Here is an 18,471-nt window from a genome sequence, read left to right as displayed (position 1 = left end):
TTTACAAAATTATAATTATGAACATAACTATATTTAATTTTTTCGATTGAAGATGATCTTCCTTCCTTGCTTTCGAGACATGAGTAAAATATGATGAACACGAACAAAGATTGTGCAAATGTAGTGCTAGTATACAGTAGTCAAGAGCAGCACACGTGCGCCGGAGTTTCCACTTTTCAGTTATGGGGTCCAAACATGAGATGAGACTACCAATGCCAATGGCAATGCCCTCGATACTTTGCATGCTCTTGTCTCCCTCTCTCATATTTTCAAATAATAATTATGGTACTATATGGTGACTTAGACACTAGTGGTTTGTTTTTTTAAATAAAAGACATGCATCGGAGATACGTGCAAACAATTCGATACGGTCTTATTTATTTACTATTTACTGCCTCTCCTCGTTATGGTCCATCTCCATTATTTACTCCTACTCAATCTTTGAGCTTGGTAAAACCTGCAGTTTATAATATTGTACAACTATATCGGATATATTCCAGCACAATGGACCACTAATGTAAGTATGGTAATTTTAGTCAAAGAAGTATTATGGAGATTTACTTAAAAGTAGGACTTTCTATGAATTTTTTGTCATCTCATAATTTAACGTCAATTCTTTTTTAATGCTCATAAAGTGACAGAGAGTCTATATAAAGTTTAACTTTTAAGAGATGCTGCTTAGCATTTCTCTTTAATTATATGATTACTTTGTTATTTATGCGTCAAAAGTTGTCTTAGAACATCTCCAAAAGAATTGTCAAAATTGTCATATAGATACACAAAAATAAAATAAAAAAACCAGTAAATTCTCTCCAACCGAGTCTTCAATCGCTAAGTCAATTGAAGGCAAACCTTGCAAGTGGCCCTTTACTACAACTGTGGAAAGGTGTCGAGCCCTTATATGACAAGTTCAAACCTCGCTGGTGGCTAATATAACATATAATCTGATAAAATCTATCGTTTGATAAATGTTGTGATGCAATATATAATTTTTTTTAATAGATGTGATGCACTATATAATAAATGTTGTGTGTTCCAAATATTTGATTGATTGTCTCAATAATTAGACCCCACAAAGAGATGAAAAATTTGTAGAATAACATTATTATTTAACATATTGAATGGAGCAAAAAATTGTACAAAATATCAAATTGCGATATAAGGCATCAAATATCATTTTGCTTTTTTAAATTTGATCTCTTTTGAAGATGCTCTTAAGTACCAAAAATCGTGATCACACAATACTACTTGCCAGTTATTTTCTCCTCCTATACACTCATGTCCATTATTTTCGATAATTCTTCTCATTCGAATGACAGAAAAAAGAAGTGTGTGAGGCCAAAGAGAATGTGTGCAAATCAGTTGCTTTAGTTGAGTGACACTTGGTCTGAGCATGTATCATATTCGATTCACTCAACACAATGCCAATAGATATTTCTAGTAGGTTTAATATTAAGTTGTGACCCATGTTAGATCTTTGTGGATGAATTAAAGTCATGTTGCATAAATATATTCGTTAATATTATATCATTTCACTAGAAAGAAAAAGATTTAAAAACCTAGTAAAGTGTTGACGGAGTGTTATGTTTTGTCAACAAGAGGTTTATTTCACCTGATCACGATTATTTTGAAAAAGTGTTGAGAGAATGTATCGGTTTTGTGTGTGTATATAAAGAGTAGCCAACTAGTTTTATTGCTGTGTTCCCCATTTGCTTCACATAATTCATGGGTTGCCACTTTCTCTCTCTCCTTTTGATGCTCACAGAAAGTAAGTGAAAGAGATGTTTCGTCATTTTTTTTTTCTCCATCGACCCAATTTTGAGAACTATCCGAACTGTGAAAAAGTTGAAAGCAGGCAAAGTTGCAAACAACACCACACCACACACAAGGGAGACATTCCCTATGCTGCTGCTGCTATTGCTCTGTGACTCGATGATCAAAAAACTGTAGCCTTTGTACCATTTTTGGTTTTTTATTCCTATGCCTTCGACATAAAGTGCTCCCCACCAATATATAAAGCTGCCCAAATAAAGAAAAGTCACCACTACTCATCGGTTCATTATGGATGTGCCCAAGTCCTAACAATGTACCATTGCCTTTCCCTTCTCTTAGTATACAAATATTGTTATACTTAAAATAACAATTATAATAATAATTATAATAATAAAAGAAAACTAATGAAAATAGCTTGAAAATTTGAGTTTTAATGATAAAAACAAAATAAAGGGTAAAGTCAATAGTACCAGGATTGATTTTTTAGTGTAAAAATGTGGTTTTTCGTTAAAGTGAACAATACCGTGAGCTTTTCATTAAAACTCCCTAATAATAATGTACCCTTGAATTGTTGTGTAGTCGCTCATGTGAGTTGACGACTTCTAGCTATTGATGTATTTGAATTTAACAATGCATTAGTGGTTGAGAGTACTGTTTTAAAAAATTTCGGTTAGCACTGTCTAGGGGCTCGGCGGCTGACCAATGCCCTGATTAATCCCTAAGCGTTTGACAATTAAAAAGGGCGCCTAACTTGCCCAAACCTGCCTAGGTTGCGACTCTCACTTAAATAGAAAATACATAACTTTCATTTTGAATGCTTAGATGAACACACATTATATGTTTGTTTCTCATGTTTTCATTATGTTATAATACTTTATGATCTATATATCATTCTATTTTACAACTTATGTAATCAATGAAATTATGTACTTTATAAGTGTAGTCAGACATTTATTTATATGATATATGATAAATTTAGTTAAATACGCCTAATCCATTTAGGCCCCCGCGTAGGCCGCGTTAGTCGCCTAGGTGTTAGATCTCAACCTACCACCCAACTAGCGCCTATCATCTTTTAGAACCTTGGTTGAGAGTACTAGTTACCAATTTTCCTTTCAGTAGTTTTTTTTGGATAAAGACCAATTGTAAAAATGTTATAGAGAAATGTTACGAACAATCGCATGCGCGAGTTTACAATTTCTAGACATTGATGTATTTCAATTTTACAATGCATCACCTGAAAGTCGTCTGCACTCTAGTGCACCACTCATCATTTCATTATAAATCAAGGACAAATGTATTAATGCCTCAAAGAAATGTCACAAACAGTTGTCTACTTGACTTCTTAGTTGTTGATACATTAATACATCAACCGTTAATGGCCGTTCTATGATTTGCCAAGTTAGAGTTCCACATAGAAGTGGCTAGCTACTTGTAAATGGTAATGGTAAAGAATATTTGGGCGAGACAAGGGATCCAGAAGACCATCAAGGTTTGCTTCCCCTTTGTACCAGGAATGTTGCCTGCTCTTCTTGTTTTCTTCACGGCTTTTTTTTTGCCACCGGTGCCCACAACAAAACACACACACACACACACACACACACACACACGATGCGCATAGAATATAGAATTACAGAGAGAGCAAATAGAATCTTGGAATCTGTGAGCGCATTGCGGACCATGTCGTGTCCTCTAACTGTGGCGAATCGTTTTGCAACTGCCACATACACACATACATATACATTTACTTATATATGTTTATACACACAGACATATATATATATATATATACACGTACACGGGACAAGGGTTCCTTTACAAAGTGTTTTCTAATTAGGGTAAGGTATTCTAGGTAGCTTTTAGAGGTGCAATTATATTCTTAATTTAGTTATTTATAAGATTATCAACGTGATTAACAATGTTTAACTATATAATTAATCCCGGTAATCACCCCAATGCGGAAAGAACTTTTACTTTTCTATTTCTCCTTTTACACTCTTAGGGAAATGAAATATTTTTCAGTGTGTCAAAAACATAACCCAATATATCAACTATCATAATACAAATGGGTTAGATACTTTAAAAAAAAAAAAATTAACTAATTAATTATGACACTTGATGTACCGAATCGTATTCCCGGACATTGAAAATTTCTAGAGAGAGTTTTCGTTGGCATGGCACTTGCAACTTGAGAATTAGCAAGATCTTTATCGGGATAAGATGGTGTTAATTAGGTGGAAGGGTTTACAAAAGTTGAGAAGGCCAATTCATGTTTTTGGGCCAGGACTTAGGTTTGTATTTATCCTCAGCTCGGAGTCCGATCTCTAGCCCGGGCCAAACCCACCATGCTCTTACAAAAGTGGTCTTCCTGTTCACGAAGTAGCGTTGCCATCTCCCACGCAGCAACCGTAAACCTGACAGACACAGGGCAGGGTTTAACTTACATTACAAGTTCATTAGAATTGTACAAGCTGTCAAGATGTGCGCCTTCTCGGATGGCAACGTTCTACCCAGTGCACAATTCCTCTTATCAATTTCACTGCAGTTACCTCCCTAGTAATGCTACCACATCTCCTGCGCATTTGTTCGCAATTACAATTTTCCGAGGATTGTAACTTGTATGAGCATCCATTTGTGGAAAAGTTAGATCACCACCATCTTCACTCAAAGAAGCCTCGAAAATGTCATCAAACCATAAGACGCTACCACTACTGCCTGCCAAAGCATCAGCTCTTCAGCATCTTTTCCCTATTGGCATGCAGACCTCTTGCTCTGCCACATTGCTGCTACAGACCATTATTTGGTGAATTTTGGCATCAGGAAATACTGCCAATTCAGGATTCAGGGGTAAAAATATAAAACACTCATCACTATGCAACCGTCAGGAATGAGCATGCTCGATCGATTAAAAAAAGAGAGGGTTATTATTGTCACTTAGTATTACGGTCTAGTGGTATTCTTTTTCACTTGTAAGTGAGAGGTCTTAGGTTCGATTTTTGCCAAATGCGAGTTTGAACTATATTATTACTAGCTCATTGTGAGGTTAAGCCCACCCCCGCCCTCTCAGTGTAGATAATATCGTTTGTTCAAAAAAAAATAAAAAAACAGTGGGTTATCATTGGAATCCAACTCTAATATGCAAATTAGTCCAAACCATTACTTTACTTGTAACACAAATCTTAGCTTAGCTTTAATGGTAAGAGATAGAGAGGGAACCTGATTCCGACAGCCTTTCAAAACGACGCCGGAATGAACTTTTAGTCAAATGACTAATAGTAATGAATTTTTAGTTGAGGAATCATAGCTGCACGTTTTGATGAGTTGAGTGACAAATGGTAATAGATTTTTAGTTGAGAGACTATTGCTTCAATTTACTTTCTTTTTTTTCTTTTTTTTTGGTACAACCATGTAATTTACACTAAGGAGAGAGTTCAACTCAACCGCACAATTACCAACTTAATTTGGTATCGAATCCGTAATTTACGAAATTCGAACATAAGAGGATGAAATGGGAGAGTTGGAAATGATATAACGCCACAAGGTATGGCGCGTTTTATTATTAACCGTACGATGGCAGGCCGTCAAGATCGAAAGGAGGGAAATGGGCTTGGGGGTCCCACTGCAGCAAACTATAAATTCCTGGAAATTGTTAGGGTTTAAGGTTTTATCAATCTTGCCGTCTTCTCCTAGCACTAAACCCCCTAAAATGAATCCTCGCCGCGCCAGCATTGGAATGTCGCCGGAGGCACTCTCGGCGTCGGGTCGGGGCTCCGAGAAGATGAGCTTGCCCGCGCTTCAGTCGAAGATGAAGTGCGACCCGGAAGGGTACTTGCAGGAGCTCCAGCTGGTGTATAACCAGTTCAAGTCGGCCGTGGATCTCTTCGAAAAACAATTAGAGATGGGGTTCACGTCCGTCAGCGGCGTCGGCAACGACCCGGCCGTCGCGAAGGACCTTGGCGACCGGGCGATGTTCTTGGCTCACGTCACCCCCTTTTACCCGACCCAGATGGCCTATTTCCCCGTCGAGCTCTCCCAGTTTCTCTGCTCCACCGCCCGAAAACTCCCCTCGGGGCTCCGGCTGCATGTCACCCAAGCTCTCATTCTTCTCATGAATCGAAAGGTGCGTGCACTGCACGTGTGCTTGTGTGAATTTTGTTTGAAAGACTGGGAATTTAGTGTTGAGATGTGTTTGGTTGCTGAGAAAGTGTGAGAAATAGTAAAATTGACTTGCTTAATTTCGATATTCGTGCTTGGATGTGTTGTAGATGGTTGATTTGGGAGACACTATAGCTATGTTCATGGAGCTGCAGACGTATGGGGATAAGCCTTTGAGAAAGCTGGCATTTTCTCATGTGGTTCATAGCATAAAGCGAATGAATCAGAAGCATAAGAACGAAGCAAAGAATCGGGCACTTCAAAATGTTGTTTTTGAGATGCTACGGGTTTGTTATGCTATCGCTTTATTGTCGAAATTTCAGGGCTTTTTGTTAGTTTAGTGCTTGAATTTATATTTGTTTTCTTTGTTTCGATAGCAAGAGGATGAAACAAAAGCAAAGAGAGCGCTTATCACGCTCCGAGAGCTTCACCAGAGAAAGCAGTGGTTTGATGAAAGAACGGCAAATGCGATTTGTACTGCGTGCTTTCATCCATCTTCAAGGTTTGCATTGTCTTTTTTGGTGGTTTCTGTGTTGCGTTCTAACGTTGGGTTTAAAAGCTTACAATTTATGTTCAAATGCATCAGGATAATGATTGCTTGCCTCTCATTTCTGCTTGATTACGAGAAGTTTGAAGACGATGATAGTGATGCATCAAGTAGTGAAGATGAAGGTCCTCACACATCTCAAGTAGTCCTTAATAGAGAGTCTATTTATAAGGTCAGTCTTGAACTATTACTTGAAAGTTTTCAAAACCAATTTATTTAACCCAGATTTTGTATCATGATATGTTACGCATAATGAATTTTGTGTGGTTATCACATCCTTTTATGCAACGTGGATTGAAATGCACTGTTTGATGCATTTGATTGCATTTGCATTTATAGTTCATGATTTTTTATGAGAATTTTGTCAGCACAATCAACAATATTTCTTATTTCTTCATTGCCTTTTAGGCACACCATCAAGGTACAATTGCTAGCAAGAAGAAAAAGAAAGCAAAACTGCAGCGTGCCATGCGTAGTATGAAGAAACAGCAGCGCCTATCATCAGAAAAAACTAATTCAAATTATCATACGCCACTTAACCATTTGCAAGATCCGCAGGTTTGTCTGATCTTATCATCTAGTTAGTGTTTTTATTGTTTCTGTTGATCAAGGAGATTTGACAGATCATTCTTCCTGCAGGGATTTGCTGAGAAACTATTCTCCCGCCTTCAAACCTGCAATGAACGATTTGAGGTAAGTGGTCGCAATTGTAGAATTAACAAAGTACAAAATACACATATGCTTGTCTTATGGAGAAAATTGTGTATTGCCCGTGCAAAGTTGGAATACTATCATAGTGAAGTTAGCTGTGTTTGATCTTTTTATTCGGTTGAGTGCACAGGTTCAACTACATCATAACATGGCATAGAGCAAAACACCAAATTCTTGTCATGCTTTGTTTATATCCCATAGGTTTCCATTGTTTATGAACTAATGGTGGAAGTTGCTTTGGTCATTTGTTTTGATTATATATCACCCTGTGTTAACTGAAGGTCAAGATGATGATGTTGAAAGTAATTGCTCGCACGATTGGGCTTCACCGCTTGATTTTGTTGAACTTTTATCCTTTCCTTCAGAAATATATTCAGGTACATAATCTGACCTATCCACTTAATGTATATTCTCTTGAGAGTTGAGTTGTGATTGTCTTGGTATCACAGCCTCACCAACGCGATGTCACAAGTTTACTTGCGGCAGCAGTTCAGGCTTGCCATGATATGGTCAGTTGGCTTTTCTTTCCCTGTCCTCCCCTAACTTTTTACGTTCTTAAAGTCCTAGTAACAATTGTTCAAATTACATATGATGAATGAGCAGGTTCCTCCTGATGCGGTTCAACCACTGTTCAAACAACTAGTGAATCAATTTGTACATGATCGCTCACGTCCAGAGGTGTTACTTCATAGATGATATGTTTTAGTATATTCTTTATAATTGGCTTGACTATGTCTCTGATCACTTGCTTTCTCCAGGCCATAGCTGTTGGACTGAATGTAACAAGGGAGCTATGTTTACGGATTCCATTGGTAACAACCTAATTATATCATTTGGTTTTGGGCCGTACATTTCAAGTTGTCCAGTACTCATCTTTAAATGCATTGAAGTTAATTAATCGTGGTCTATATATATATATATATATATATATATATATATTATTTTTATTTTTTTTTTTTCTTTTTGTTTTTTCTTGCCATTTGTATTCTGATATAACGCAAGAATGTTTTGCTAGGCTTCCATAATTAATTTTTGTTCCGTGGATGCAGTTGATGACCGAAGAGTTGCTGCAAGATCTTGCATTATATAAGAAATCACATGAGAAAGCAGTTTCAATAGCAGCGCGCTCACTTATCAGTTTATTCAGAGAGGTCTCTCTCTCTCTCTCTCTCTCTCTCTCTTATGCATGGACTTGCAATTGCTAGTGCATGCATTTCCATGAACCATGATTGTTGCTGAAGACTGAATATTTAGTGTACATACAGATTTGCCCCTCACTGTTGATTAAGAAGGACCGTGGACGCCCCACTAACCCCAAGGCAAAACCAAAAGCTTATGGAGAAGTCAGTGTACTCAGCAATGTTCCTGGTGTTGAACTGCTAGAAGAAGATGACGGCAATGAGGACAGTGATGATGCTGATGAACATTCATTCAGCAGCACTGATGATGATAAAGATGATGATCTTGATCGTGATGAGATGGTTGCTTCCAGTGATGATGATGACTAACCAGATGGACAACAGTGATAGTGGAAGCGAAGATGATGGAATAGAAGAGGATGCCGTGGCAGCTGAAGATGAAGATGGTGATGATAGTATCGATGATAATGACAGTGATCTCAATGGGAGTGAGGATGAGGATGAGGATGAGGAAGAAGAAGAGAATGAGGAGGAAGAATCCGACAACGATGATGCCAAAGGTAGTGGAATTGGAGTAAAAGACAACAAAGCAAAAAAGAGGAAGTTTGCCAATTTTGATAAACAACTTAATCATGTTGAATCAAGTCTTCGGGCTTTGAAGAGATTGGCCAAAGAGAACATGGAGCCTGCTTCACTGGACTCAGCTGATGGTTTTCTTTCTAACGAGGACTTTCAGAGGATTAAGGAGTTAAAGGTTTGTTTTTCTTTGTTCCCAAACTTAAGTTGATGCCATAGGTGAAGCATTCTGTAAGCCTGTAACCTTGGCCATGAACAACAATTTTAATGTATTTAAGCTGTCTTTGTAGATGTCATAAAAACTTGCTCATTGTTTGATGCTTCTTTTTGTTAGGCAAAGAAGGAAGCCCAAATTGCTTTGACGCGGCAGGGATTATTGAAGAAGGGCGCAGACGCCAAGTCACCTGCATTCAAGATTCCCAGCTCATCTGAACTGAGCAGTAAGCGAGTAGATCCTGCGAAGCTTGAAGTAAGTTTAAATTATTTTACTCGTTATGACTCAGTATGCTGCTTTTGAGACATTCCTGGGAGAGAAAAAACTTAGAAACGTTGGAATGTTGTTAACTCCCATACCTATTGCTTCAAGATCCCTTTAGCTGTTTTACTGTCCTTAGTGTCTTGTAAATCCAAGGGGAAGGAGACATATAAAGCTTTTAAAACGTATTGTGCCTTCTTTATTACTCAATTTGGGCATGCACCGTGTAGGTCCATGTAAAGAAAAGGATGAGCAAGGAGGAGAGACTGGCATTAGTGAGAGCAGGGCGGGAGGAGAGAGGGAAGTACCAGGCTCGAGCCGCCATAAAACAGAAGAAGGTATGTCCTTGGGATTCCATTAATTGCCAGATGACAACTAATGGTTTTAGCACTCAGTTCACTTTTCAAAGGAGAAGTGAATAAATTGAGCTCCGATAGGGTTCTGACCGAGCTTGATCTTTGTTTTGACACTCGTATTGGTGAATGACAACAGACAGGAGGTATGAGCAACAAGCAGAAGGAACACAAAAAGCAAATGCCTATGGCTGCAAAGAGGGCAAAGGTTGCTAAATCTCGCGTGGATAAAAGGAAGCAGCAGCAGCGATCTGGCAAACAATTCCGAGGGAAGAAGGCATGGAAATGAGGAGCGTTATCAATTTTTCTTCCCGTTTTCCCTTTGTGTTTTTTACCTGAATGAAGAGGGTCCATGGGGATGCCATTTTTGTAGTTGGCAACGTATGCTTACTCGTAACAATGTTTATGAACATTCCAAACCGAAGTTAAATTCCGCCATTCATGCGTTTCAGTCTCCTTTTGACGAAAGATGATCGTTACCAAATCCACAACGTGACACGTGTATATTGAACGGGTGGTTTACTTTTTGACGGTGCATCGCTATTTTTTCAGCATTTTCTTAAGTGGGGCAGCAGTTTAAGTTAAAAGCGAAGGTAACACCATTTAAATTAACCAGAACCTGGTCATGAGCAGCTCCATGGGCGACGTAATGTCCCAAACGAAAACTATCATTACACCACCAAGGAATTTTTTTCTATAACGCAGCCTACACTAAACTCGGATTCAGGGCATGGGGAAGAAACGAAAGACCGGCGTTATCTAATACAACAAAGGTCGGCCAAGAGATGCCTTACTCTTCACCAGAACACGAAGGCAAATCACTACTCTGGCCAAAAATATCGGGAATTCCGTCCCAGTTCTTCTTCTCCCTAGTTTCCCAATACCCTCCCACATAACTATAACAACCATCCTCGTCCTTCCGAAACCATCTTGGCTGCCACCCTCTCTCTTGCAACTTCCTTGCCTGCACAAAATTATCAACTGTTGCTAAATACAATTTAAGAATAGAAGAATACACTGCATACAGGAGTCCATCAATTCCCGGAAAACACCTGGGAAATGGCATTAGCCACATTCGGTTTCAAGCTGAGTCCTGAATCTCAAACTCTCGAGAATAGGCCAGATACGAGATTTAAGTAATTTTCAATTAAATTCAAACGGCATTAGGCTTGCAATTAGATACAAGAATGCATGAAACGAGGAGGATCTATGGGTGAATAACGGATCAAAGGAGAAAGAGGATGTACAGGGGGTACCTGTCTTTGTAGCTGTTCAAGTCTTAGTTTCTCTGCATTTGCCAATTCATAATCGCCATTCTCCAAATGTCTTTGATCTGGCCTTAGCCTTGAGTCCGTAGGCGGTAACCTCTCCAATAGGCCAGGTGTCAGTTCATTAAGGGATATTGCAAAAGGAGAGAGATTGTATCTTGTCTTGGTAACATAGTCATCTCTTTCCCAGAGAAGCACAGCTTCTGTCATAGGATCATAACCCTTTGGTTTTGTAGTTGGATCTCCCAGCACGTAGTACATTGCCTCGTCCCACTTACCCACCAACATTGCTACTTTCTCTCCAGTTCTATTGTCTTGAACAAATCCATGAACCTGAAATTCCAATGGCTAAACCTGAGTGTAACATAAACATGAAAATCGGGCCACCCGTGTCAAATATTGTTCTGGGGAGAATTTAGACTTTAACTAACCTGATGTGGATTTCGGTCTATAATAGACTGCTCCTTGAACTTTAGCTTGCAGGAATAATTGCCGCTGCCCCTGATGCGCATGGTGCCATAGTGGTCACAATAAATTTTTCCTAGTATGATATTGTATATAGAGGTAGTGACCTTGCTCCACTGAAACATCTCCCCATCCTCAAACTGCAAGGCTAGGGTACCCACAGGATCAAGCTGAATAGAACGCCCCCAAAACTTGCCTTTGAGATTGGAGTCCGCCCAGAATTTCCAACCTCTTCCTTCACAGTGACAAGCAACAACCATTGGGTGGTGACTCACCTGAGTGCAAGCTCGTCCTTGTTAGACATCAATCAATGGTTCATAAACATTTGACAATTATCTGTGATGCTTCAAACTCAATGAGTCCGAACAACATGAAGCAACAAAGAGGCTACTTTAATCTTTTACCGTTTTTCATACTTAATGGACAGAAATGCATTTAAAAGGGTGCTACTAGACATGTCAACGTGCATTACCTTTTCAGAGAAAAAACGAAGTCCTTTATCTGCATAGTCAGCCTCATAGGTCTCCCCAAGGAGAGGATTAAAGGGTTTGCAATGCCGACCTTCTGTTGATGCATAGCCAGATACAGCAAATGCTGCAACGTTTAGAATTCTCATTAAATCATTTCCCTGCACCACAGGAAGTCCAAATTAATTCATGTTCCAAAGTTCAGACAATTAGCGATGCATAGAAGGGGACAGCTGAGGACCTTACCTGCTTTCCCCATTCCGATGCTCGATCAACCAAGTTTGAATATTCCAGATCTTCAAAGCACTTTTGCAACGAAGAGAGTGGTTCATTAAAATAAACAGGAAGACAAACTCCAGACAAGTCCTTCCCAATATTATCCTTGATAATCGACCACAAGCTAATAGGCTTCTCTTTCTCCTTGGGTTCTGGCAAATTATCCCTCCTTCTCACATATGGATATTTAATTGTCGTGATCTCCTCAACTCCATGCAATCGATCGGAAAAGAAAGAATCTCTTTCAAATATAGAACCATTTCCCAAACCTTCCTTGCTCCGGTGGGAAGCACTTCTTAGAGTATCTGAATACAAAATAACTCTCATCAAATTATGTTTCTTTGATTAATCAGAAAAGAAAGAATCTCTATGGTATACACACCATTCCCCAAGCCTTCTCTACTTCGACAGGAAGCACTTCTTAGAGCTTCTGAAGACAAAATGTCATGTGTATCAAAATATGTTCCTTCATCTTCATCTGTTTCAATTTGGCTTTCATTATCTGCATCAGAATCACTTGCACTGCCCTCAGATAAGACGGAATAGAAATCTGTGTCATGAGCAAAACCATAAAACAATCAAAACTAAGGGTCAAAATTAAATTGTCATCGATAATATGATCAGAAACTGTGTATACGGCGGGAAACCTTTAGAGTAGCACCGAAACTAAAAGAAATATTAAATCATCATTATACATCTCATAATTTAAAACATTGACTTCAACAAAATACTAAGGTAATGGAAATGCCAAAGATGACTGACCACTAAATCTCCTATCCCCCTGTCCATATGACTCACGCTCCTTTGTTTCATCCACTACTGTAGTTTCCAGCTCCATTTTCTCCGTCTGCAAAAGGAAATTTAGATAGGATATTACTTTCCGACTAGCAAGATTTACACCACCCCCCGTATTGTAGCAAATTTATTAAGCAGAAACTTAGTAATTATATGTAAGGAAATCTGGTATAAAGCAGTACAGGATGGAAGAAATACCTCCAATTGTCTCAAGGACTCTAACAGCATCACGTGTTTACTCCGAAGAGCCTTCAACTGATTCTGAAGCTCTGACACTTCTAAGAGCATTATTGACTCGCAGTCTTTGATCACCGGCTCACCAATGCCCTCCTGTGCTAATCTTAGTCTTAGTTTCTCTGTCGAGACAACTATATCTTTCGAAAGTACTAAATCATTGCTTGTTACTCGAGGAAACAGATCTTTAGCACTGAGCAGTGCCTCAACCCATGTAGCTCGGTCCTCTCTTGATACACACCGCAAGTGAAGAGTTTTAGTTCCTGTGAATATGGAAAGCCGTTTATCATCTGATTTGCTGGCACGAATTGAAGAGACCTGTAAACCAGACCACTTCAAATTCAGTAACCAAAAACCATCAACTCAAAAGCACAGATATGCGCAATTGAGCATACATGTTATGCATCATCAGACAAAACACAAGCATTCCTCTCAACGGATTCGAGTTTTGTTGGGTCCATCAAGATTGAGGAAAACTTTTGGTGGGTATCAATCAATATTTTCTAAAAATTCCATGAAAAGTGTAAGAATATTAAACATTTTCTGTAACTTTCGACACCCACCGCTTACATTGCAGCAAACGAGTGCACAGACCCTACAAAACGACGCAGAAAATCCCAACTAATAAACGCAATGGATACAGACTTCTTCATTTGCTAAATATAGCATCACCTCCAAAAATAGCATTACCTCTATAACACAAACAATGGCTTCACATTCTGTGATAAGCAAAAGCTCATACCTTCAAATGCACTTCTCCGAAAGGCTTCCACGGCCTCGCCGCCACCGCACCGCCAAGCCGATTACTTCCCCAATTCGCCTTCTTCATATACCTCAGCGAGTCCTCTCCGATCACCCTCAACCCCTTCTCTCTCACCTGGCTCATCAAAATCTTGTCCGGTCCATGAACCTTATAGTACGAAAGCACGCCGTCTTCGAGCACAAACCACCGCGACCGCCACCCCTTCCCGTAGTTCACCCATTTATACAGAATCCCAGCCACGCTGCCGCTCACGCCTCCGCCAAACACCTTCGAATCCCTTGTTTCACTGATCGTATCTTCAACCTCATGCCCCAGCCGCGACGGAAGCCCTGTCCGTTTCAGTACCGGCCGACGAGACCTGAGCCGAGTAGCTCGGCCTCGAACCATAGCTAACGTTCCGGATCGGAGCCTCCGGGCCTATCTGGCACTCACCCAACTGCTTCGCCGCCACCGGGGTGCCCCGGTCCCGATCGACCGAAACCGGCGCAATGCAGCACAGCGGGTTCATCTTCAACCCCAATCAGACCATCCAATCAGACAAAAAGCGAATCCGATTGTTGAAATCCGAATCCCTTCCAGCGCCGATCAAACGGCTCCGATTTATACAAATGCAGGACCCGATCCGAAGCCAAAACGAACCTTTCGAAAATGACTTAAAGACTCGGAGCTTCTGGTTCTAGAGAGAGAAAGATGAGAGAGAGAGAGAGAGACACTCGTGAAGAGCTCTGCGCAGACAGATCCATCAAAACACTTCTCCTGCTGCTGCTCCGTAATTACATATTTCATGCGAGGGTAGGTTAAATCTTTAATTTATTTTAATTAAGAGGTAAAAAATGGGATTATAAATTAAAATTTGGGTGTTTTAAATAATTAATGGCGCAATTAAGGTAAATGCAGGGGGTTTGGTTTTTGGGTGGAGGCAGAAAGGGGACATCTAACGTGCGCGTTTGTGCGCAGGTGGTGGTGATTGGTTTTGTCCGGTGGGAAATATGAATCTCACTTGTGAAATTACGATGGTACCCTTGTGGTTTGGCGTGTGTAGTGATTGGATGGGGATGTTTTGGATAATTCCTAGGATTTTGAAAGCGACGAGTGAACCGACGGACCGGGGTGTCCCTGGAGGGAAGTGGGGAAGATAAGGTGCGCGGAAGAGTATCAGTGGACGGTGGAGCTTCGAGGCATTTGGCCAATCGATGTGCTTACCGCGAGTGCGTGTTGTTGACTTGAGATCAACATGTTCAAATTAGGGTTGACTTGGGATCAATATGATTAGCTGTTGCATAAATCATTTTTAAGTGCAGATTAAGAGACAAGTGAGATGAATTATGTGTTCTCATTGTGTTTAGGTTTAACGTTAAGAGTATCTTCAAATGAGACATCGAATTTTAAACATTAAAATAATATTTAATGGATTATATGGTAATTTGATATTTTGTACAATTTTTTGCTGCACCTAATGACATTTCGTAATTTTTTTTTCTTTTTATGGGATCTAATTATTAAAACAACCAATCAAATACTTGGAACGCACATCAAAATTTATGATATATTGCATCACATCTATTAAAAAGTCATTAAATGAATTTGATAGAAAAAAACATTGCCTTCAATTGACTCAATGCCACATAATAAACTAAAAGCTCAATTGGAAAGAGTTTGCTATCATATTTTCACTGTTATATGTGTGACAATTTTGACATCTCTTTAAAAGATGATTTAATACATTGTTTTGGAAAGGGGCCAACTTTCGGCTACGTGATTGGATTGTTGGGTCTTTGAGGCCCATTTTTGAGGGTTTAGGGTGGGCTGTGGCTAGTGGGACCAAGGCCTTTACAAAATGTTATAGGTCGGACGGGCCCAGCCAACTTTAGCTCTCTGCCTTTACTTTCGAGCGTTATCCATAAAATTATCTTCACTTGACGGTGAAAGCCACAATACGTGACTACGCGTATATGAAAAAGATTTAATGAAAATATAACTTTACTCCTTCAAATTTAATTTTTTCTAATTTAAATTGTCACATTTCGGTCTGGGTCCCCATCACATTCTAAGCTCAACTTCACCGCATTACGATATTGTCCGTTTTGGGTCCTGACCATGCCCTCACGGTTTTCTTTCCTAGGAACTCACACGAGAACTTCTCAGTGGATCACCCATCCTAGGATTGCTCTCGTGCGAACTCGCTTAACTTCATAATTCCGATGAAACCGAAAGCCAGTAAGCTTCCAAAATGCCTCGTTCTAGATGGAGATGGGCATGTACATATAAGGCTTAGAGGAGCCACTCCCTTGGGCGATGTGGGATGTTACAATCCACCCCCTTAGGAGCCCGATGTCCTTGTCGGCACACTTCCGGCCAGGGATTGGCTCTGATACAAAATTGTCACATCCCGAGCTCGACTCCACCGTAGCACGATATTGTTCGCTTTGGGCGCCAACCACACTCCCATGATTTTGTTTCTGAGAATTTCCCAGTGGGTCACCCATCTTGGGATTGCTCTCGCGCGAACTCGCTTAACTTCAGAATTCCAATGGAACCCGAAGCCATTAAGCTCCCAAAAGGCCTCGTGCTATATGGAGGTGAGCATGTACATATAAGCCTTAGAAGATCCACTCCCCTAAACGATGTGGGATGTTACATAAATCCTATATAACTCTTTTTCCTAAATAAAATAGTAATTAAGCTTCATCTGAGGAAATTCTTTAATAAAGTTTGACTTCACACCCTTCGTATTTTTTAAAGGAGGCAGATTGTCTTCCCTTCCGTTTGGATGCCCTTCCCATCCCCTCTTATTTTGTGTAGTTTAACCGTGACCGCACAAATAAGAGAGAATGAAAAGGGCCAATCTGCCTCCTTTTTTAAATATCTATAATACATCGAATTACTTTTTTGTTGTCTACAATTTTTTAATGACAAAAAAGTTTTAAACTATGCGAACGGAAATGGGGTTAAATGCTTTTAGCCCAAAAAACAGTTTTTTTGTCAACAAAAAAAATTCATGCAAAATAATTTACTTATAAAATATAAAAATATTATTTGATTAAAATATTAAATTAAGAATAAGTAAATGTATTTACACACACCTTGGTATAATAACAATAAAAAATGTCCAATTTATATGTAAGGAAACTTTAAGAGAAGGGATATCCATTTTTGTAAAATAATAGGAATTAATTGTGGGGCTTACACCACATTGAACTTTAACGACCTGAATCGTCTATTTTTCAAGTTGCACCTGATAGATCATATTTACAAGGGAAATGTTATTGGCACTCCAAAAATCTCATTCTACACTCCTTACAAATGTATTTTTTTTTCCCAATATAGAAAGTTTAGAGTGCAGAATGAGATTTTTGACGACACTTTGTTCTCTAAGAAGCATTGAATTTTCATCGTGATAATTAAATAGGCATATAGTTTCGAATTGAATTGAATTTTTGTAAGGATAATCTATAAATCTTGACTTATAAAATAGACGGTTCTAATCGTTGAAGTTCGAAGTGAAGTAAGTCCCACAATTTTAATCTCAATTTGTGGGAAAAAAAATGGATATCCATTCTCTTAGAGGGCCAATATATGTATACAAAATAAATTTTCTACAAATAAAAAACATCAATTAATTAAAATTAGTACTAGCCTTTCTGCACGCGCCTTGCGCATGCGAAAGACCTTTTTTTACATCACGGCATGCTAAACGCGATATACAAAGGTTTTTTTTGCTCTTCTACATTTGTGCATACACATGTTTGTGCATACATAAAGACATATGTACTACAAAAACATTTCGTACATGTTTTAATCCATATTTTGGTGGAAGATAACATGAGAAAAATTACTATAACAGTTAAAGTAACATATGAAAGTGATCTTAATAAACATATGAAAGTGATCTTAATAATACGAATCATACATTTTCCCTCGACATACGTTTTGGAAAAACAGACAGAACTAACCCTTTGTTCTATATATGCTAAAAAATGTAGTCTTTTTCTTTTCGAAAGCTACATTGACAGTTATATGCACAGCTCTTGTAATTGAACCATCATTTGGGGAAAGAAAAATAAAGATCAAAAAGAAAATTTTTAAGAACGCACCGAATAGTATCACCACAAAATTTGCAAAGCTTGAAATGATAATGTATATCTGCAAATAAACAAAGAGTGCCTGTAAAGCAATAATGGAAGTCATTCAAGAACTCAACAATTTGCAGATGAATTGTTGAAAGAAAAAACATACCTGTAAAGAATGAAGATCAGAATAGTTATTAAAAGAAAAAGTAAAGAAACCCATTAGATACAGACCTTCTCCAAGGCAGCAAGGAAACTGGAATTGGTGGAATATAAACAAAACTTTACGACAAAGTGAGAAAGTTTAGGCATTCACCAGTAATCCAACTTGACAGTGTTAGATTTAGCGGTCGGCTTGAAAATATTCAAAACTGACAACGTCCTGCACTCGTCTCCACACATCGTCC

General features: G+C 38.9%; 2 protein-coding genes across 2 annotated transcripts; one reads left to right on the top strand and one right to left on the bottom strand.

The window, feature by feature from the left end:
* The first annotated feature begins 5,596 nt into the window (after positions 1–5,596).
* LOC103949848 (protein SDA1 homolog) lies at positions 5,597–10,167 on the top strand. The gene is given in 16 exon segments (XM_009360976.3): positions 5,597–5,893; positions 6,039–6,215; positions 6,306–6,430; positions 6,515–6,647; positions 6,884–7,033; positions 7,115–7,168; positions 7,468–7,563; positions 7,636–7,695; positions 7,790–7,864; positions 7,945–7,998; positions 8,236–8,337; positions 8,452–8,691; positions 8,693–9,079; positions 9,236–9,370; positions 9,607–9,714; positions 9,869–10,167. Coding segments are annotated over 16 exon segments (2,268 nt in total). The 5' UTR covers positions 5,597–5,671; the 3' UTR covers positions 10,019–10,167.
* Positions 10,168–10,304: 137 nt separating this feature from the next.
* Positions 10,305–14,940, bottom strand: LOC103949849 (oxysterol-binding protein-related protein 1D). Its single transcript, XM_009360977.3, is given in 10 exon segments — positions 10,305–10,693; positions 10,986–11,330; positions 11,429–11,737; positions 11,935–12,090; positions 12,176–12,510; positions 12,588–12,755; positions 12,968–13,052; positions 13,199–13,552; positions 13,977–14,307; positions 14,309–14,940. Coding segments are annotated over 10 exon segments (2,454 nt in total). The 5' UTR covers positions 14,506–14,940; the 3' UTR covers positions 10,305–10,519.
* Between the last annotated feature and the right edge of the window lie 3,531 nt (positions 14,941–18,471).

This window comes from the organism of the source record quoted next, unplaced genomic scaffold (assembly GCF_019419815.1).
Source record: "Pyrus x bretschneideri cultivar Hongxiangsu unplaced genomic scaffold, Pyrus_bretschneideri_v1 Contig22, whole genome shotgun sequence".
Taxonomy (NCBI): Eukaryota; Viridiplantae; Streptophyta; class Magnoliopsida; order Rosales; family Rosaceae; genus Pyrus; species Pyrus x bretschneideri.
This window is presented reverse-complemented; position numbering and strand designations above follow the sequence as displayed.